This window comes from Chiloscyllium punctatum, chromosome 7 (assembly GCF_047496795.1).
Source record: "Chiloscyllium punctatum isolate Juve2018m chromosome 7, sChiPun1.3, whole genome shotgun sequence".
Classification (NCBI taxonomy): domain Eukaryota; kingdom Metazoa; phylum Chordata; class Chondrichthyes; order Orectolobiformes; family Hemiscylliidae; genus Chiloscyllium; species Chiloscyllium punctatum.
This window is the reverse complement of record NC_092745.1, coordinates 43,472,205-43,494,519: the sequence shown is the minus strand read 5'-3', so window position 1 is coordinate 43,494,519 and position 22,315 is coordinate 43,472,205. Positions and strand designations below refer to the sequence as shown.

The window sequence follows — 22,315 nt, the reverse complement described above, 5'->3', positions numbered from 1 at the left end:
TCCCCACCAACAAGCAACTGCGTCTGCGCGACAAGTCTCTCCGCCCAGATGCAAGCACCCATCCTTCCATTCTCCATCATCAGCGCTTCCTGTGCCAAAGCGGGTGGAGGAGGAAATTATCCTTCTTAACACAACCAGTCCTGTTACTGCAAAGCAAAATACTGTGCATGCTGGTAATCTGCATCAACTATAAAAAATGTTGGAGAATCTCAGCTGTACTGTCGGTGTCTGTGTGGAGCGAGACTAAAGTGAACATTTCGAGTCCAATATGTCTCTTGTTCATAATTCTGTCTTATTTCTGACCTCTTCTGCATCTCCTTCGTTTTACCTTACCATTCGGCATATATATTCAATCACAGATTCCTCTCCTGCATTAAAAAACAATCTCCGGATTTTGAAACAAGAGGAAATTTCTGCAAAAGCTGACCTTTCCTACCATTAACACTCACTTTAGATCTATCTTCCTTATAAGAATTACCATATACAAACTGGAAGAACTGCGGATCCTGTAAATCGGAAAGAGATGAGGAAGGGTCACTCGGCCCGAAACGTTAATACTGATATCCCTCCACAGATTACCATTTTGTGTTTTATAAGCAAGAAACGGTTTCTAACGTTTGCAGAACAAAAACTGTGGATACTGAAGGTCTGAAACAAAAACAGAAATTGCTGGAAAGACTCAGGTCCGGCAGCATCTATGGGAAGAAAGCAGAGTTGATGGTTCAAGTCTATGGACTCTTCATCAGAACTTTGTTTCTCCTTCCACAGATGCTACCAGCACTTTGTTTTTTTTTTCTGAACGAACTCAACCCCTTTCACCTCTACGAAATCCTTGTTTGGCTCTGCCTCTCTATTTCCTTGTATAGAGTCAAAAGACCTTTTCCGCTTTAAAGTGTCAAAATGAATGCATGTTGCACTTCTACATTGGTCTGGTGCTGACACCCAGGCGGGCGCAAAACCTTCGTTTTGAGTAGATCTAGGGATTGCAGAAGAACAGAAACAAGCATGAGAAGAGACATTTTATTGACTTGGGACAGACATTGAATTATAAGCATGTTTTTTTTCCTTTGAAGAAATGTAGATGGCAGTAAGCTGAGATGGAGCAATTCCCATACCAATGCAGAAACGCTCCCGGGGTGCATGATATTTTCACACAGATTTTATATTGTTTCGATCATATTATTTTGTTTTATTTGTAAATAAATTGATCCTAACTAACGTCTATATTTTCTGTAATGACCGTTATGTTTGTCGCCACTGGGACAGGAGTCGGAACTGCGTAGCGAAATCCAAGCTCTCCAGACCTGGATTGGCGTTACACCAGGCATGGTGCGCGGGGGATCTTGATTAGTGCTGCACAGAGGCTCCCGTTGCTATGGAGACGGCTGAGGCGAGCCACTGACCGCAGTTACTTTGCAGGGAAAAAGTTAACGCAAGATCCATTTGAAAGAACATAAACTAAAATGAAAATGCGATACTTTGATTTGAGAGGACGGATGATATAAACATTCTTTGAGGAAAACCTGTCACTCGAAATGTGGTTTGGGGAGATCTCTGTATGCACAGAACCGGTTTTGTTTTAAAATGAGCGCCTGGATTGCATTTCCACAGGAAACTGGGTCAGTTCGTTTTGTATCTTTGGGGGAGGGTCGCTTGCGTTTATGTCGTGCCCCTTTAGTCCTCAGGAAATCGCTAAGTGTTTTACAGCCATTTAAAAGTTGGTACAAATTGGACCAAATTTTGTGGTCGTCAGTGAAGCAATTGTGTTCAAGAAAACAAAACTACCTCCTTAACGATGTAGTGATCCTTGTGGATTGTTTTTGATGAGACTTTAAATCTGGTGCCAAGTCTAGCGGTTGAACTCTTGGCTTACAGCAGCAGTTCTGTCTGCAAGCAGATAGCGGCCAATTAAATACTCTCACACCGCAATCCAGGAAATTAAAAGTACTTAATATTGTTCAGTTTTATTTGCGGCGAGTTTTCCTAACCAACCTGTTCGGAGATGTTACTATACACCTTCGGAGCAGATGGGACTTGAACCTGTGCCACCTCGGTCTGAGGTAGGGATCATATCCTGGCACCATAAGAGCCCTGGTGAAATAGATTTTTACCATCGGATTGGTGCCAGCTGGTAACATTTTTTGCGTCTTGAGTTAAAAAGTTATGGACTCAAGTTTTACATCATGCATGGTTTTGGTATAAAAGTTTTGACTGGCACTCCACTGCAGGGCTGAGGCAGCCTTGCACCGTCAGAGGGATCTTCCTTCCGGATAACAAATTAAACCGAGGTTTAATCTGCTTTCTTGAGTAAAATATCTCACGGCACTATTTTGGAAGGTTATCTCCAATATACTGGGCAATATTTAACGCCCCCGCCCAGTCAACATCACAAAAATACATTATCTAGCCTTAATTGCATTACTGCTTTTGGGAATTTGTTGTTTGTAAATTGGCTGTCACGTTTCTTACATTACAGAACTAGCTACACATTAAAAAGTACGTCAAGGACTGAAAAGTGCATCAGAGTAGCTTGAGGAGCAAATGGGCACGACATAAATGCAAATCAGTGTCCCTTTGAGATAAAATCTCACGGAAAGTTTTAAAATTATTAAAATAAAGAATTTATCACAGTGAAATGTCAAACTTCTCCATTAATATAAAATTAGCTTTTCACGACCACCATTTAGCACTGAAAAATTCAACAAAGTAAAACATTTAAAAGACTTTTATCACAAAACTAAGAATAGAAGTTCTTGCCAATTTGTAAGATTGCCCATTGCTTGCAGTCTGTGCTATCTTAAAAGTGCATCCTCTGAAGAAGACACAGCGGCTTCTGAATTTCTACACTTCTATATTTGGACTCAGAAGTTGCTGTCAATTTTATAGGACTAATGGCAGTTTTTCCTGAGTTTTGCTGTCATTAGCCTGAATATCATTATAGTAAAGTTGTCATAAGGCAACCCCAGTAGCCAATTTCTGCAACACAGGCCCACAAACACAATAATTGTTTGTTTTCATTCAGTGACAATTTGTTTTAGTTCAGGGGAAAAAGTGAGCTAGAACATTAGAGGGAATGCTCCCTACTTGTCTTTACAATAATGTCACAGGATTTTTTTACATCCACTTGAGAGGTAAGACAGAAGGAAGAGGTTTAAGTTTCATCTGAAAAATGGCTCCTTTGACTGCAATAATCCTTAGTGCAGTACTGGAGTATCAGTCCAGAATTTGTGCTAATTGTTTTGGCGTGGAACTTGACTGTATGCTTTGTTGACTGGGAGGGGAGTGCGACCACTGAGCTACTGCTAATACCTTGATATGTATCAGAAGCTGGCATAGTTGGGGGTGATTGGTTTTCTTGAATAATATTAATGTTGATTAATTGTTCTTTGATTAACAGATAACATATATAATGTATTTTTAAACTATTGTTATATTGTTAGGTAAAAAATATTAAAAATGGATCCAGATAGTGAAAAAGAAGTAACAGAGCCTAGCAATGATGACACATCAAGTACTGAAGATCTTGAGCTTGAAAATAAAAACAACTTTCTGACCAGTGTGCTAACAGGAGATACTGAGAGCTTACGCAAGTGTTTTGAACTTGTGGATGATCCAACCCTCGAGATAGCAAACAGATGGCTAAATATATGTGATGACTTCGGACGAAATGCTCTCTTTGCAGCCTCTATGTTGGGACATCATGAAGTTATTAATGAGTTGGTGACACGAGGAGCAAATGTCAATGAGAAAACCAATAGAGGTACTTCCTTCTACTGGTTTCTCCATATTTGTAGTTGCTGAAATAAATTCTTTTGCAGTAATAAACTTCTTTCTTTGGTTGAATTGCAGTTTAATTAGGTTACTGAATTTATACAATAGTAATAAATGATACATACAGGTCCTGTATTAAATGAGAGTTCTCATCCAGTGAGAATGCAAAGGACAAAAACGCTCCATAATACACATGGACCAGTTCATTTAAACTGGGATCTGTCAATTTTTTTGTCTGTCCTGTCGAAAGGGTAAATATATGATAAGGGTAGAATAAACACAACATCAGAATCTGTTGAACCGTGTCACCCGTAATTGCCTAGATTACTGGCTGTCTTACAACCTTATGTTAGAAACAAAAAAAAACTGCACATGCTGGAATCCAAAATAGACAAGCAGGAGGCTGGAAGAATACTGCAAGCTAGGCAGGAGAAGAAGGGTCCTGAAGAAGGGTTACACCCAAAACATCGACTTCACCACCTCCTAATACTGCCTGGCTTGCTGTGTTCTTCCAGCCTCTTGCCTGTCTATTTTACAACCTTATGTTTGCAATTTTGTTCCCCTTTTGCAGGTTACACTCCCTTACATTGCGCCGCTGCCTGGGGGAAAATAGACAGCCTAAAAACTTTGGTGGGCTTTGGTGCCAAAGTTCAAGAAACCAACTTTAGAGGTGAAAAGGCACGAGACATAGCTAATCGATATTCGAACGGTGACTGCATAGAGTTTTTAGATTGGGCAGGTGAGAAAATACGAGATTGTTTCATTATTTTACAATACTCCTCAGTTATTTATAGTTTTGTGCATTTCATGGAACGTTAAAATATTAAAATTTGATGGATCCCACTGGATAATATGCCATTACTGTTTTGCTTCAAGTAAATCTTTTCTATATTTCTAACAGGCAGGTGACACCTAGTGGTTAATCCAGGAACCTTGGTAATATTCTGGGGACATGGGTTCAAATCCCACCATAGCAGATGGTAGAACTTGAATAAAGATCTTGAATTAAAAATCAAACCAGTGCCAACTGTTGGAAATCTCATCTGGTTTATAAATACCCTTTAGGGAAGGAAACTGCCATTTGTATCTGGTCTGGCCTACATGTGACTCCAGATCCACTGCAATATGGGTGATTCTTAACGGCTTTCTGAAATGGCTTTGTAAGCACTCATTTATAGCAATTTGTAAGGAGGTCTCAGTTATCTGTAAGAATAATAGAGTAGCTATGGTAGGGGATTTAAACTTTCCAAACATACACTGGGACTGCCATAGTGGAGAGGAATTTGTTAAGTGGGTACAAGAAAATTTTCTGTTTCAGTATGTGGATGTACTGACTAGAGAAGGTGCAAAACTTGACCTCATCTTGGGAAAAAAGGCAGGGCAGGTGATTGAGGTGTCAGTGGGGGAGCACTTCGGGGCCAGCGACCATACTTCTATTCATTTTAAAATAATGATGGAAAGGGATATACCAGATCTAAAAGTTCTGAATTTTGAAGTTCTAAATTGGAGGAAGGCTAATTTTGAGGGTATTAGGAAAGAGCTGATTGGGGCAGATGTTAGTAGGTAAAGGGAAGGCTGGAAAATGTGAAGCCTTCAAAAATGAGATAAAAAGAGTCCAGAGACAGTATATTCCTGTTAGGATGAAAGGAAAGGCTGGTAGGTGTAGAGAATGCTGGATGAGAAAATAAATTGAGGGTTTGGTTAAAAAACGAAGGAAGCATATATCAGGTATAGATAAGATAGATGGAATCACTCATGATAAAGGCAGTAGGAGTATACTTAAGAGAAATCAGGAGGGCAAAAACGCGACATGGGATAGCTTTGGCAAATAGACTTAAGGAGAATCCAAAGGGCTTTTACAAATACATTAAGGACAAAGGGGTAACTGGGAGAGAATAGGGCACCTCAAAGATCAGCAAGGTTGCCTTTGTGTGGAACCACACAAGATGGGGAGATACTAAATGAGTATTTTGCATAAGAGTTTGTGTGGAAAAGGACAAGGAAGATGTAGAATGTAGGGAAATAGATGGTGACATCTTGAAAAATGTCCATATTACAGAGGAGGAAGTACTGGGTGTCTTGAAACGCATAAAGATGGATAAATCCCCAGGAACTGATCAGTTGTACCCTAGAACTCTGTGGGAAGCTAGGGAAATTATTGATGGGCCTCTTACTGAGATATTTGTATCATCGATAATCACAGGTGAGGTACCAGAAGACTGGAGGTTGGCTAACATGGTGCCACTGTTTAAGAAGAGTGATAAGGACAAGCCAGAGAACTATAGGCTAGTGAGCCTGACGTCGGTGGTGGGCAAGTTGTTGGAGGGAATCCTGAGGGACAGATATACATGTATTTGGAAAGGCAAGGACTGATTAGGGATAGTCAACATGGCATTGTGCGTGGGAAATCATGTCTCACTAACTTGATTGAGTTTTTTGAGGAAGTAACAAAGAGGATTGATGAGGGCAGAGCGGTGGACATAATCTAAATGGACTTGAGTAAGGTGTTCGGCAAGGTTCCCCATGGGAGACTGGTTAGCAAGATTAGATCTTATGGAATACAGGGAGAACTCGCCATTTGGATACAGAACTGGTTGGAAGGTAGAAAACAGAGGATGGTGGTGGAGGGTTGTTTTTCAGACTGGAGGCCTGTGACCAGTGGAGTGCCACAAGGATCGGTGCTGGGTCCACTACTTTTTGTCATTTATATAAATGATTTGGATGTGAGCAGAAGATGTATAGTTAGTACATTTGCAGATGACACCAAAATTGCGTCAGTGTACAGTGAAGAAGGTTACCTCAGATTACAATGGGATCTAGATCAGATGGGCCAATGGGCTGAGAAGTGGCAGATGGAGTTTAATTTAGATAAATGTGAGTTGCTGCATTTTGGGAAAGCAAATCTGAGCAGGACTTATACACTTAATGGTAAGGTCCTAGGGAGTGTTGCTGAACAAATAGACCTTGGAGTGCAGGTTCATAGCTTCTTGAAAGTGGAGTTGCAGGTAGATAGGATAGTGAAGACGGGGTTTGGTATGCTTGCCTTTATTATTCAGAGTATTGAGTACAGGAGTTGGGAGGTCATGTTGCGGCTGTACAGGGCATTGATTAGGCCACTTTTGGAATATTGCATGCAATTATGGTTTCTTTCCTATCGGAAAGATGTTGTGAAACTTGAAAGGGTTCAGAAAAGATTGCCAAGGACGTTGCCAGGTTTGGACGATTTGAGCTATGGGAAGAGGCTGAACAGGCTGGGGCTATTTTCCCTGGAGCTTCAGAGACTGAGGGGTGACCTTATAGAGGTTTATAAAATCATTAGGGTCATGGATGGGATAAATAGGCAAAGTCTCTTCCCTGGGGTGGGGGAATCCAGAACTAGAGGGCATAGCTTTAGGGTGAGAGGAAAAGATATAAAAGAGACCTAAGGGGCAACTTTTCCATGCAGAGGGTGGTAAGGGTATGGAATGAGCTGCCAGAGGAAGTGGTGGAGGCTAGTACGATTGCAACATTTAAAAGGCATCTGGATGGGTATATGAATACGAAAGGTTTAGAGGGATATGGGCCAGATTCTGGCAGGTGGGACTAGATTGGGTTGGGATAACTGGTCGAGTTGGACAGAAGGGTCTGCTTCCGTGCTGTACATCTCTGTAACTCTATTACTCTCATTACTGGAAAATCTCAAAAAAGAAATGGAACAGAATAATTGATGTAGGCATGAGAAATAACAATGGCAAACACAGCCCTATCAACTCTGCCAAGCCTTCTTTCATCACATCTGGAGGCAAGTGCCCAAAATGGCAGAGCTACATCATAGACGAGTCAAGCAACAGCCTGACATAGTCATACACCACAGAATCATACCTTACAGACAATGAGTGGACACCACTATCACTGGATGGCCAGGACAGATCCAGCAGAGGTGGTCTTATGGGTGTTGCTTTTGGAGTCTTCAAAATTAACTCTGGACACCATTAAATCTCATGGCACCAAGTCAAACACTGACAAACATTGTCATACCTTGGTTAATGAATTAATACTCCTCCATGCACGCTGCATGTTTTAATTCCACCAGCTGACATGTTCCTGGAATATTAGCATCGGTCTCAGAATTAATTGTTCCACTGACATTACCACTGTATCACATCTCCATCTAAATTAAAATGCTTTCTGTGTTTCATTTATACTAGTGTTCCCGTAATAACGCACAAAACTAGGATTAATGATTATAGGTCCCTTCCCAGTGTTTGATATAGGCTTCTGGTTAGAGATGAATGATAGTAAAGAGTAGTGACTAATATTCCTTCTCCCTTCTTTTGTATTTCTCCATCCCCGCTACCTCCACCATCATATGAATTCACCTGTACATTGATACTTTGTGATACTACATATGGCCATGTTATTCTCTGGTATGAATTATTACATTGCACAAATTACACAATGCTGTTAAATTTGTTTAGGTGAACAAGATATTGCAAGAAGAATCACGCAGTTTTGTTTTTCACTTTTTAACTGCAGAGGCCAGACTGATTTTAGAGCTGTTTATTACTAACATTCAGGAAACTGTTGCTGATCTTGAAAAGTCACAGGGCAAGCTGTCAAAGCAAGATAAGGTAAGCCCTATCGTTCTTGGGTCAGAGTGGTGCACTGCTCTCTGTCTGTTTCTTTGTTGTAGAGTTAATATCCATTGGGTATTTGTTGTTCAAAAGGTTTTTGTCATCTTTTAGACTGCTTTTACAAATGCTTGCCGTGCAAAATCTGAATGGCTGAATTCAGTACAGAATGCTACAACACAGGATTTTGAAGAGCAAAAGAAAAATTTGGAGATGACTCTGGAACCATTCATTGTCAAACTTAGAACATCATGTGAGTATAAACACAAATCCACGGTGAAATCCTGAAGTTGGTAGATTTTAACCGTCCATGTAACTGATGCATTGCTTTCATGTTAGTCACAAGCTTTTACCAAAGGTAATGAAGTAAAAATAGGCATAAACAAAATTTAATAGGGATGACTTTGCCAGGTTTTCATATTTTAAAACTTTAATAGTGCTTCAGAAGTGCAAAACCAGGTTAACAATATAAATCATTCTGTGCAAGATGGTGTGGTGATCCAACACACTGAAACATCAGACCATTGCCACCAGCCTTCTCATTACTCGAAGGAGAAAACTGCGTTTTTTTTTTGTCACACCCTTACATTCATTAATATTAGCCACCCCGTCCACTTTTACACATTTTTTACTTAATCATGAAATTCTAAGCTCCAGAAATTAAAGCTGGAGCTGCTTTTAAATTCTATTCCAAATATTCACTAGGTCACAAAAGAGACTTAGACATTTTCAACCACTTGGCCATTCAGTTTCATATTTTTTTGATTACCCACTTTACCATCTATTATATTAGATTTTTCTTTGATGAATTCCAAGTCATTGATGTAGGTCACTTTTTGGCATCTTATTTCACTACTTATGTAAAGGAAAAGTTTTTAATTGTGTTCATATAAATTGCATCAGGAGAGATCCCAACATTTTTGAGTATCATAGTGATAGGTTATAATCCAGTGGAGGGATTCATAATAATTTTGTTTTCCTTCTTCAAACAACCACCATTCTTCTTCACTTCAAAAACAATTTCAAGCTCATTGCCTTTGATTAAAAAGTAACCTCAAATGAGTTCTGAGAAGATTTGCAGCTCAGGTTGAGGTTCTGAATGTAAGTTTGCTCACTTATTGGATGTAAGGTTCACTTTCAGATGTTTCATCACCATACTAGGTAAGCCTCTGGTGAAGCACTGGTGTAAGTGACCCACTTTCCATTGATGTGTTTTTAGATTTCTTTGGGTTGGTGATGTCATTTCCTGTGGTGATGTCATGTCCTGTTTTTTCTCAGAAGGTGGTAAATGGGTCCAAGTCGATGTGTTTGCTGGTAGAGTTCTGGTTGGAATGCAGTGCTTTAGGAATTCTTGTATGTGTCTCTGTTTAGCTTGTCCTAGGATAGATGTGTTGTCCCAGTCGAAGTGGTGACCTTTCTCATCTGTATGTAAGGATACTCGTGAGAGTGGGTCATGTCTTTTTGTGGCTAGTTGATGTTCATGTATCCTGGTGGCTAGTTTTCTGCCTGTTTGTCCAAACAAAGCTGCATTAGAACATTATTTCAATGAGCCATAACACACTGCAGCACAGAGGAACTACGAAGAGCAGAGGAAAATCACCTATACAATGTATTTAAAAAGAACAGATACCCAATGAACACAGTCTGCTGATTTCTCGGCAACAAATCCAAACAAGCAGACAAAACGTGTCCAGACACCCTAACCACTCTCCCCTACATAAAACACATCTTGGAAATGACCTCCAGACTACTCAGACCTTTTGGCATCATGGTAGCCCACAAACCCACCAACACAGTATAGCAGCAGCTAATGAACTTGGAAGACCCTATACAGACAACAAGCAAAACTAATGTCATTTACAAAATACCTTGCAAGAACTGTAACAAACACTACATTGGACAAACAGGCAGAAAACTAGCCACCAGGATACATGAACATCAATTAGCCATGGCCCACTCTCACTAGTATTCTTACGTACAGATGAGGAAGGACACCACTTCGACTGGGACAACATATGTATCCTAGGAGAGAGACACACATGAGAAATCCTAGTAGCACACAAACCCATCAACATTCTCAAACAAAAACTAACAAACTTAAAAGACCCAGTATAACCCATGGACAAAACCAACGTCATCTATAAAATTCCATGCAAGGACTGCCACAAACACGACCACAAAAAGACACGACCCTCTCTCCCTCATAGCCCTACACACGGATGAAAAAAACCACCATTTCGACTGGGACAACACATCTATACTGGGACAGGCTCAGCAAAGTCTGCCAGAGAATTCCTAGAGGCCTTGCACTCCAACCACAACGCCATAAACAAACACATAGATCTAGATGCCATCTATCAACCCCTCAGAAAACAAACAGGAAATGACATCACCACAAATCCCAGGAACCCCATCCAGGAGAAAGATATAAATAGAAAGCAGGAGACAACAGCTTCACTTCACTTGGAGGTTGCCACTGATGATGTTACCTAGCCAGGTAATGAAACGTTTGGATATCAAACCTACAGCTCAGCGAGCAAACCTACACACTAGAAATCCTAGAATCGTGGCATTCCAACTGGAACTCTATCAACAAACACATTGACTTGGACCCCATTTACCACCCTCTGAGAAAAAGAACAGGAAATAACATCACCGTAGGAAATGACATCACCAACCCAAGGAAACCTAAACACAGAAATAGAAAGCAGGTCACTAACACCACTGCTTCACCGGAGGCTCACTAATGATGTTGCCTAGTATGGTGACAAAACGTCTGAAAAAAAACCTTACATCCAGTAAGTGAGCAAACTTATATCCAGAACCTCAACCTGAGCTACAAATCTTCTCAGAACTTACATCCAGTAACCTTTAATGTTGTAATGGATCAAAAACATTTAGGAATTTTAAGTACATCTTGCTTCTACAGCCAATTGGTAGTGTCACTGTTCAAACAATTTTGCAATTGATCAAGTAAATGTTACTCCTTTTGAAACAGTCTGGTCATTTATTCGATAATTTTTTTATTTATATGTTCCCATTTTGTTGTTAAGTATCTTTAAGTAATAAATGTATTTAGAACATAGAACATTACAGCATAGAACAGGCCCTTCAGCCCTTGATGTTGCGCCAACCTATGAAATCAATCTGAAGCCCATCTAACGTACACTATTCCATTCTCGTCCATATGCCTAGACAATGACCATTTAAATGCCCTTAAAGTTGGCGAGTCTACTACTGTTGCAGGCAATGTGTTCCAAGCCCCTAGTACTCTGAGTAAAGAAACTACCTCTGACATCTGTCCTATATTTATCACCCCTCAATTGAAAGCTATATCCCCTCATGCTAGACATTGCCATCTGAGGAAAAAGGTTTTCACTGTCCAACCTACATATAGAACAAAGATACTGTTCTCAGAAAGTTTCTTGGGATTGAGATTCATTTCTGTAAAAAGGAATTAAGATTGAAATTATGGAAATTATTTGCATCTCTACAGTGCATTTTGTGTTCACAAGATATTGCAAAGCATTTTTGAACTGTCATTGTTATGTCGTACAAACACAACTAATTTGTGCATAGTACAGTCCCATGAACAGCAGTAATATAAATGATAGTTAACCTATTTTTGACATTATTGTTTGAGAAATAAATGTTTTCTAGCACATGGAATAAATATACGATAGATGAAATCAAAGAGAACATAGTAAAGTACAGCACAGAACAGGCCCTTCGGGCCACCATGTTGTGCCAAGGATTATTCCTAACCTCAAATAAAATAACCTGACCTACACAACCCTCAATTCACTGCTGTCCATGAGCATATCCAGCAATTGCTTAAATGTCCCTAATGACTCTGCTTCCACCACCACCACTGGCAGTGCATTCCATGCATTCATAATTTTTGGTGTAAAGAACCTACCTCTAACGTCTCCTCTATACCTTTTTCCTAACACCTTAAAACTACGACCCCCTCATGAAAATCAGTCCTGCCCTTGGGAAAAGTCTCTGGCTATTGACTCTATCCATGCCTCTCATTATCTTTTATGCCTCGATCAGGTCACCTCTCTTCCTCCTTCTCTCCAGAGAGAACAGTCTGAGCTTAGTCAACCTCTCTTTGTAAGACAAGCCTTCCACTCCAGGCAGCATTCTGGTAAACCTTCTTTGCCCCCTCTCCATAGCCTCCATATCTCTCCTATAATCGGGCGACCAGATCTGGACACAATATTCCAAGTGTGATCTCACCAGGGTTTTGGAGAGCTGCAGCAAAACCTTGCGGCTCCTAAACTCGATCCCCCTGTTAATGAAAGCCAAAACACCACATGCTTTCATAACAGCCCCCTATCCACTTGGGTGGCAACTTTGAGGGATTTATGCACTTGTACACCGAGACCCCACTGTTCCTCCACACTGCCAAGAATCCAGTCTTTAATTCTATATTCAGCATTCAAGTTTGACCTTCCAAAATGCATCACTTCGCATTTATCCAGGTTGAACTCCATCTGCCATTTCTCAGCCCAGTTCTACATCCTGTCTCTGTCGTGCTGCAGCCTGCAATAGCCCTCGATACTATCAACGGTACCTCCAGCCATTGTGTCATCTGCAAATTTACTAACCCACCCCTCAACCTCCTCATCCAAGTCATTTATGAAAGCTACAAAGAGCAGAGGACCAAGAACAGAGCCTTGCAGGACACCACTCACCACTGACCTCCAGGCAGAATACATCCCCTCTACAACCACTTTCTGCCTTCTGTCAGTCAACCAATTCTGAATCCAGACAGCCAAATCTCCTTGTATCCCATACCTCCTGACTTTATGAATGAGTCTACCGTGGGAACCTTATCAAATGCCTTGATGAAGTCCATATATACCACATTCACTGCTTGACCTTCGAAAACCTGTCTCATCACCTCCTCAAAGAACTCAATAAGATTTGTGAGGCGTGACCTGCCCCTCACAAAGCCACGCTGACTGCCTTTAATCACATAATGCTTTTCCAAATAGTCATAAATCCTATCCCTCAGAATTCTTTCCAAAACCTTGCTGATTACAGACGTAAGACTGACTGGTCTGTAATTGCCAGTGATTTCCCTATTACCCTTCTTGAAAAGAGGAAAAATATTTGGCTCCCTCCAATCCTACAGTACGACTCCCGTGGAGAGTAAGGAAGCAAAGATCTTTGCCAGCGGCTTAGCAACTTCCTTTCTCGCTTCTCGGAGCAATCTAGGATAAATCTGGGCTGACCCTTGGGAATTATCAATCTTAGTGTTCGCCAACATTTTCAGCACATCAACTTCATCAATTTTAATCTGTACAAGCCTATTTCCCAGCTTCTCAAAGTTCTCGTTCACAACAAGGTCCCTTTCCTTTGTGAAAACCAAAGCAAAAAACTCATTTAGGGCTGCCCCTATCTGCTCAGACACCACGCACAAGTTCCCTACGCTATCCCTGACCGGCCCTACCTTCTTCCTGATCATTCTCTTATTCCTCACATATGAGTAAAATACCCTAATCCTTCCCGCCAAGCCTTTTTTCTCCCCCCTCCTACCTCTCCTTAGTCCTTTCTGAGCTTCTTTCTAGCAAGCCTGTAATCCTCTCAAGCTGTGCTAGACCCTTGCTTCCCCCACCTTACGTAAGCCGCCTTCTTCCTTTTGACAAAAAGCTCCTCTGTTCTCTTCATCCAAGGCTCCTTAATCTCTCCCTTTTTGCCTGTCTCAGAGGAACAAATTTATGCATCACTCATAACAACTACTCCTTAAACAGTTTCCACATGTCTGTTATGCCCTTTCTGTGAAACAATTGCTCCCAATCTGTACTTCCCAACTCCTGTCTAATAGCGTCATAATTTCCTTTTCCCCAATTAAATATCTTCCCATGGTAACGGCTCCTTTCCCTCTCCATGGCTATGGCAAATATGAGGCAGTTATGGTCACTCTCACCAAAGTGTTCTCCCACTGCGAGATCTGACATCTGTTCTGGCTCATTGCCAAGCACTAAATCCAAATTGGCCTCTACCCTCATTGGCCCTGTCTACATACTGAGTAAGGAAACCCTTCTGAACACACCTAACAAAACTGGCTCCATCCAAACCATCTGCAGTAAGGAGGTTCCAGTCAGTATTGGGAACGTTGAAGTCACTCGTAACAGCAACTCTGCACATATGCATTTTTCCAAAATCTGCCAGCCTATGAGTTCTTTGATTTCCCTACTGCTATTAAGGGATCTGTAGAAAACCCCCAGTGAGGTGGCTGCTCCTTTGCTATTCCCAACTTCCACATATACTCAGTATTGCATTTTGGTAAGACAAATCAGTGCAGGACTTACACAGTAATGGTTGGGCCGTAGAGAGTATTATTGAAGACCTTGGGGTTCAGGTACACCGTTCCATGAAAGTGGTGGCAAAGGTAGACAGGGTGGTGAAGAAGGCATGCTTGGCTTCATTGGTAAGAGCTTTGAGTCTAGGAGTTGGGATATCATGTTACGACAGTGATGAGGCCACATTTGGAATACTGCATACAGTTTTGGTTGCCCGGCTATTAAATTTGAAACAGAGCAGAAAAGATTTAGAGTCATAGAGTCACTTAGAAGGATATTACCGAGACTAGAGAGTTTGAGTTATAAGGAGAGTCTGGTTAGACTGGGTCTTTTTTCCTGATAGCATAGGAAGTTAAGGCGTAACCTTAAAGAGGTTTATAAGATCATGAAGGGTGTAGATAAGGTGACTAGCCAAGGTCTTTTCCCTAGGGTGGAGTTCAAAACTAGGGGGCAGATCTTTTAAGATAAGAGGAGGAGGATTTAAAAGTGACCCGAGAGGCAACTTTTTCACACAGAAGGAGATTCATATCTAGCATGAACTGCCAAAGGACGTGGTAGCTGCAAATACAGTTACAACATTTAAGAGACATTTGGACAGGTACATGAATAAGAAAGGTTTAGAGGGATATGGGTCAAACACAGGTAAAGAGAGCTGGTTCAGTTTGGGAAACCTGGTCAGCATGGTTGGACCAAAGAGTCTGTTTCCATGCTGTATGACTCCATAGCTTCATAGGTAGGGTTTGGATCATGGTGCATTCTCCATATCTACACATCTACCAATAAATACTACACGGTCAGCTCTAATACACTATAATTGTCATTTTCCATTCACATCTTGTAAATTGTCCTGATGAGTGCGAAACAAGAAGCTTTGACAAAATGTATCTTTTTTTCTGCAATATGTAGTCGTGTACTACCAAACTTAATTATTCAGTTATTGTAATTAGGTGTTCATTAAATGGAAAAGGTAGCCCCCCCTCGAGAAGTTGCATGAGGAGTCATGCAAAAAATTACATACATTTTGAACCTAGGGTTCTGTGCTGTTTAGGAACAATTAAAACATCATCGAGACAAACATCCTGCAGAATTGACTGATTACTCTTGTTGTGATAGGTGGTGGGGTTTGGGAAGAGGTTCAGGGAAAAGATACATAAAACTTTATTCCAGAAAAATTACATAAATTCGGCCCTGTTTATCGTGTAATAATTTGTGTACAATGTGTGGAAAGCTTGTTTTTGTCCTTATTCAACACTTTACATCCTTAACCACACTTGATCCCCTTAGCAAAAGAGAATGATATCAGACCACCTTTTTGGAGTTATTTCAGGAAAGGCAACTAGTCAGGATAATTTATTTTAGAAAGCTACTTGACTCTATTTTAGTTGTTTAACTGGAGAAATTGAAAATAGTTCCTGAGAAACAGATTAACAAACTGGAAAATTGTTGGAGGAAGATTCTCAAGCATGTAAATATTTTTTGAGAACAAATGTGCTTTTAAAAGATAATAGATCAGATACTCAAATACAGGCTTCAGAAATGTCACTTTTTATAAATGTTCTTTGACTTATTTGCATGACAAACTGTGCTAAAGCCAAAGCAGAAATATGATGTCTCAGGCAAATATTACTTTTATGTTATGATTATCGACCTGCCTCAACATTTTCATCAATCACTGCATAGTAAATATTATATTTACTGAAACATAGATGGATTTCTGTTAGTACTGGTTCATGAATATACTTTGAAATACTTTGTCATTTAAGTTTTCTGGAGCAAATGCATCTTTATTTTTAATTCATAATTCCTACAGATGAAAGTCGTAAAATAAAAACTGTAAGAAGATCTAAAGTTATTAAAAGAAAAAGATGTGGGAAAGTATTTAACTTGTACCTTTTAGTGGCTAAACAATGCTGTGACACTAGTTAATTCTTTACAATATACAAACAGATGGAATCAAATTAATTAAGCTGCTGCTGATGGTTTATATTTATTTTATAGCTCCACTGCCTTCAAAATCCTCTAAATCATAATGGCATCTTTTACAGTTGGCTTAATACTACACTCAAAATGGAAGATTTCAGAGTTACTAGATTTTAGAACTTTTTCAACTTGTACTACTTTATGGTTTCAGTGTTATTATTGCATTTGATTAGATTGCTTAATGTGGAAACTGTAATTTTTAAAATTTAGTTAAATTACAGGAAATATTGCCTGACCAATTAATTGATGTTAATGTTAACAAGGTTGGTATTCACAAACATACCAATGTTTAATAGTTGTACCCATCTTATTGTTTTATGCTTCAAAAAAGCGATTAAAGGTAGCCTTCATATTTCATTCACACATGACATTAAGTTTCACTAAAGTGATTGCATGAATGAAAAATCTGCTTGGTTAATATTAGAGCATAACAAGTTACTTAACCCATTTGGCCTATCGTCATGCATCCATCTAGAATAATCTAACACTTCCCCTACTGTTGCTGCATCCAATTGCATCATAGTTTCTCAATTTTTATCTAAATCTTGTACTCAAAGTGTATTCCAAGTATTGATTAAATTCTTTAAATAACCTCCTAAATGTCTCCTTCATTACTCAGCAATCTGAACCTGTCACAATATTCAAGGTTGACTGGAACTTGAATATTCCAGTCAAGTTCTGATCAAAGCAATGTACAATTTGAATACAATAATAATATGTCACCTACATATCTTTCTGTATACAATACTTTTATACTTTAATGCGTGGGTTTAAAAATTTAAGAGCATTTTTTTCTCCTCCCATTTTTGTCAGTAGTGGCTCTCATATGGACACTAGTTGCCATTAAAGTGCCATCATTAATAGGTGAAGATGTTAACACCAATGGATTAACATATGCTTCCCATTAACATTAACAGTGGATTGTACAGCCTGTTTACTACTGATGTACCTTGAAAGTATTACAAAAATAAATGTTGAAAAGTGGCACACAAAGCATTCTGATGCCCTTTTTATCAGACGTCATGACATAGGTAGACAAAATATAAAATTTAAAGACTGTACTGATAAATGTAGATATTACATTCTTATGATAGAAACATACTTCAAAACAGTTGATTTTTGTAAAACTATTGAAACTTTCCAGCGGAAAGTCTAAGTAAGATTTAAACTGATTATATCTAAATATTTCCAGACATAAATTAATTTTAATCATGTCACAGCCTTCTGTGAGTTGTCATTTTTTGCACTGAATTTTGTAGTCACTGGCATCTCAGCTTTCAGAATACTTGTCCCTATATAGACTTTCAATGGATTTTTACACTGGAAGTTCCAGTCAGCCAGCCATCCTTAAAAGTGCTCTGCCCTCTACAGGGCACCTGTATCTGCATGAACATAAAAATTGTTTATTTGCTGAAGCGATTAGGTTGAAATATCATGCATACGTAACAGTTTGGACCAAAGGTTATCAGTCGTAATAGTCAAATTGGGTCACGAAAGCAAAATAGAATTATAAAAAGATGACCATTCGGCCACTGAACCTGTGCCCACTCTCTGTAAGAATACTTTAGCTAGTCTCACCTCCCATCGTTTCTCTGTAGCACAGGAACTACTTTCTCTTGCAATTCCTTTCGGAAATCTATATTTGTACGTGCCTTCACCACCCTTTCATAGTGCATATCAGATCATAGTCACTTTTAATGTAATTAGTTTTTTCTAATTGTTCTGGTTTTGTTCATCATTTTCAATCTATCACCTCTGGTTCTCAACCCTTCTGTCAGTTTCTCTTTATTCCTTTTGTTTAGACCTCTAATGGTGTTGAATACCTCTATCATATTTCTTTTCAACTCTCCTAATGGACAACAATGCCAATTTCTCCAAACTATCACTAAATGAAATCTGAAATCTGTGAAGCAATTCTTTTGCACCCTCTCTGAAGCTTTCTAATTAATAAGAGAAAGTAAAATTGGATCAAGAGATGAGGAAAAAAAGTAAAATTTGTTTCCAATACTCTAATTTTACTTTTCCAACAATAATTGAAATCTGAAAGAATCAGACTTCACATTCAAAAAACATTGAAGTTAATTTTCAATGACCAAAAAGTTGTTCAGTAGTATTTAAAGTTAAAAATCACACAATACCAGGTTATGGTCCAACAGGTTTATTTGAAAGTATAAGCTGACAGAGCGCTGCTCCTTCATTGGGTAGCTAGTGGGGCAGGATACATCAGACACAAAATTTATAAGTAAAAGATCAATGTATCAGACAAACCTAGATGGCTGAAAAATGTGTTGCTGGAAAAGCGCAGCAGGTCAGGTAGCATCCAAGGAGCAGGAGAATCGACGTTTTGGGCATAAGCCCTTCTTCAGATGGCTGTTAAGTCTTTTGTCATTTAGAATGGATATGCAGGTTTCGATTAATATGTAAATCCCAGAATTTCTTTTAAGTCACAGCCCCAAAATAACTTAAAGTTTTATCAGTATATTGAAATAAAGGTGACATCTCAGCTCAGGCAGATTACAGTCTGTCTGTTTCCCAACCTGGAGTCAGACTGGTTTTATTTCCAAAGTAGGAATTTATAAAATGTCACATTTACTGAGTGTCTACAGATTGTTTTGTTCAGAAAGTACACAATGTATCTGCAAATACAAAGTCACCCCATAGACTTGTGTGTGTATGTGTGGGAGAGATGGGGAGGAGTGTGTGTATGTGTGTGCATGTGACGGAGTATATGCCTGTGAGAGGGTGTGCACGTGAGCATGTGTATGATAGGGTCTGTGTGAGTGTATTTGTGTGAGAGTATATAGGGTGGTGGGGTCACATGTAGTGTGACATGAACTCAAGATCCTGGTTGAGGCTGTCCTCATGGGTACTGAACTTGGCTATCAGCCTCTGCTTGGCGACTCTGCGATGTGCATATTCTGAAGTCCATCTTGGAGTATGATCACCCGAAGATCTGAGGCCGAATGTCCTTGACTGCTGAAGTATTCCCCACTGGGAGGGAACATCCCTGTCTGGCAATTGTTGTGCGGCATCCATCTATACACATACACACACACACAGTCATACTCATGCTCTCTCTCTCTCACACTCCAACTCAAGCACACACCCTTTCACAGGCATATACTGCATCACACCCGTGCACATACACTATCAAGCACACACACGCGCACTCACGTTCTCTCTCTCTCCCCCCCACACATGCACGCGTGCGCGCACACACACACACACACACACACAAGCTGATGAGGTGAATTTGTATTTGCAGATACATTCTGTTTTGTTCAAAAAGCACACAATCTGGAGTCATGCAGTAAATGTGACACTATAAATTCCTACTTTGAAAATAAAACCAGTCTGTTTGTATCCCAACCTGGAGTCAGACTCTAACCTCACACCTTAAATACATTGCTTGACCTGAGATGTCACCTTTTTTAAAAAGGTGACTTGAAAGAAATTCTGGGATTTACATATGAATAAATCAAAACCTGCATCCCCATTCTAATCGATTAAAGACTTAACAGCCACCCACGCCTGTCTAATACATTGCAGCAGTTGTATGACACTTTGATCTTTTTCCTATAAATTTTGTGTCTTATGTATCCTGCCCCACTAGCTGCCTGACAAAGAAGCAGTGCTCCAAAAGCTTATACGTTCAAATAAACCTGTTAGACTATAAACTGGGGTTGTGTGATTTTTATCTCCTTTCCTGATGCAGAACTCATGCTCGAAACGTTGACTCTCTTGCTCCTTGGATGCTGCCAGATCAGCTGTGCTTTTCCAGCACCACACTTTTCAACTCTGATTTTTAACTTTGTCTACCCCAGTTCAACATCAACACCTCCACGGCAGTAGTATTTAAGACTTATTACACTTTTAAAAGTGTTTGCATTAGAATGGCAAATTTAGTCTCTGTCCAAAAGTTCAATGCATTTCAACATTGTTGTTGACTCTCAATATCCCTCTAGGAACAGATAATAAACACTAGCCTATTTGAACATTAAATCAGAGAGTGAGATCTTGTTCTTTCACAACTTCTAACAGAACAAAGTATCTCAGAGGACAATTTTCAGATTTCTGCATATAATCTCTCACATCTAATTTCAAAGGTTGTAGCTTTCTAGGTATATAATTAAGAACACCTTTAGCTTCACTACTACTTTTAATGTAAACACCAGTCCAATGTATCAGGCATGAAGGTGCAGACTTTTTTTGTAAAGTGTGTGTGGCCATGTTTGACCATGGATAAGATTTAAAATAAATTTACTCTGAAGGAAAATTGAACATTTAAACAAACTATTCAACTTTCACTCCAACATTTTGTGATGCTTTGGGTTCTGAAGAATTGAACTGAATTTGCTTTATTCCCACATGTACTCACAAATACAGTGAAACATTTACAAATTACTGGATCTGAATCATTAACTCTGATTTCTCTTCACAGATGCTGCCAGACCTGCTGAGATTTTCCAGCAATTTCTGTTTTTGTTTTATGATGCTTTGTGCACATTGGTGAACATAATGGCTTGGGTCAGGCAAGTAAACATTAAGCAAGCTAAATTAGTATGTACTTGTATTGAATTATGTGATCATTTATGTACCTTGTTTAGCTATCTATATCTGTGCTAATATGGATTCTGCTCCCCTCCTGCCTCTGTTTTGTGTTGAAGATATCCCTGAGAAGAACCAGAAACTAGCTTTAATACATTCTGCAGAAACAAAGGCTTTGAAAGAAACTAATGCAAGATCATGATGAAAACAACAAAAAAAGAAATTTTACGCAGTTAATCATTGTAACAATTTTATTCATAAAAATCAATGGTGACATTCACTATTTAATAAGTACCATTAGAAAGTGATTGCTGGGCCCTGAGATATTTGGATCATCGATAATCACAGGTGAGGTGCTGGAAGACTGGAGGTTGGCTAACGTGTTGCCCCTATTTGAGAAAGGTGATAAGGAAAAGCCAGGGAACTATAGACAGGTGCGTCTCACATTGGTGGTGGGCAAATTGTTGGAGGAAACCTTGAGGGACAAGATTTACAAGTATTTGGAAAGGCAAGGACTAATTAGGGATCGTCAACATGGTTTTGTGCATGGGAAATCATGTCTCAGTAACTTGACTGAGTTTTTTGAAGAAGTAATGAAGACGACTGATGAGGGAAGAATGGTGGACATGATCTATATGGGCTTCAGTAAGGCACTTGACAAGTTTCCTCATTGTAGCCTGGTTAGCAATGTTAGATCACATGGAATACAGGGAGAACTCACCATTTGAATACAGAACTGGCTCAACGGTAGAAGACAGATGGTGGTGGTGGAGGGTTGCTATTTGGACTGGAGGCCTGTGACCAGTGGTGTGCACAAGGATCAGTGCTAGGTCCACTGCTTTCCGTCATTTATATAAATGATTTGGATGTGAGCATAGGAGGTACAGTTAGTAAGTTTGCAGATGACACCAAAATTGGAGGTGTAGTGGACAGTGAAGGAGGTTATCCGAGAGTACACTGGGATCTTAATCAGATGGGCCAATGGGCCGAGAACTGGCAGATGGAGTTTAATTTAGATAAATGTGAGATGCTGCATTTTGGGAAAGCAAATCAGTGCAGGACTTATACACTTAGTGGTCAGGTCCTGGGGAA

General features: G+C 39.6%; 1 protein-coding gene across 2 annotated transcripts; it reads left to right on the top strand.

Annotated features, from left to right (window-relative positions):
- Positions 1–68: 68 nt before the first annotated feature.
- Positions 69–17,655, top strand: ankrd45 (ankyrin repeat domain 45). Of its 2 annotated transcripts, none has more exons than XM_072573442.1 (6): positions 69–173; positions 3,441–3,760; positions 4,343–4,510; positions 8,287–8,381; positions 8,496–8,634; positions 16,694–17,655. In XM_072573442.1, exons 2-6 carry the CDS (start codon positions 3,457–3,459, stop codon positions 16,723–16,725), a joined length of 738 nt encoding a protein of 245 aa, XP_072429543.1. In that variant the 5' UTR covers positions 69–173; positions 3,441–3,456; the 3' UTR covers positions 16,726–17,655. The 2 variants fall into 2 exon arrangements, with proteins under 2 accessions (XP_072429543.1, XP_072429542.1); XM_072573441.1 differs by lacking the exon at positions 69–173 and adding an exon at positions 1,365–1,619.
- The last annotated feature ends 4,660 nt before the right edge of the window (positions 17,656–22,315 follow it).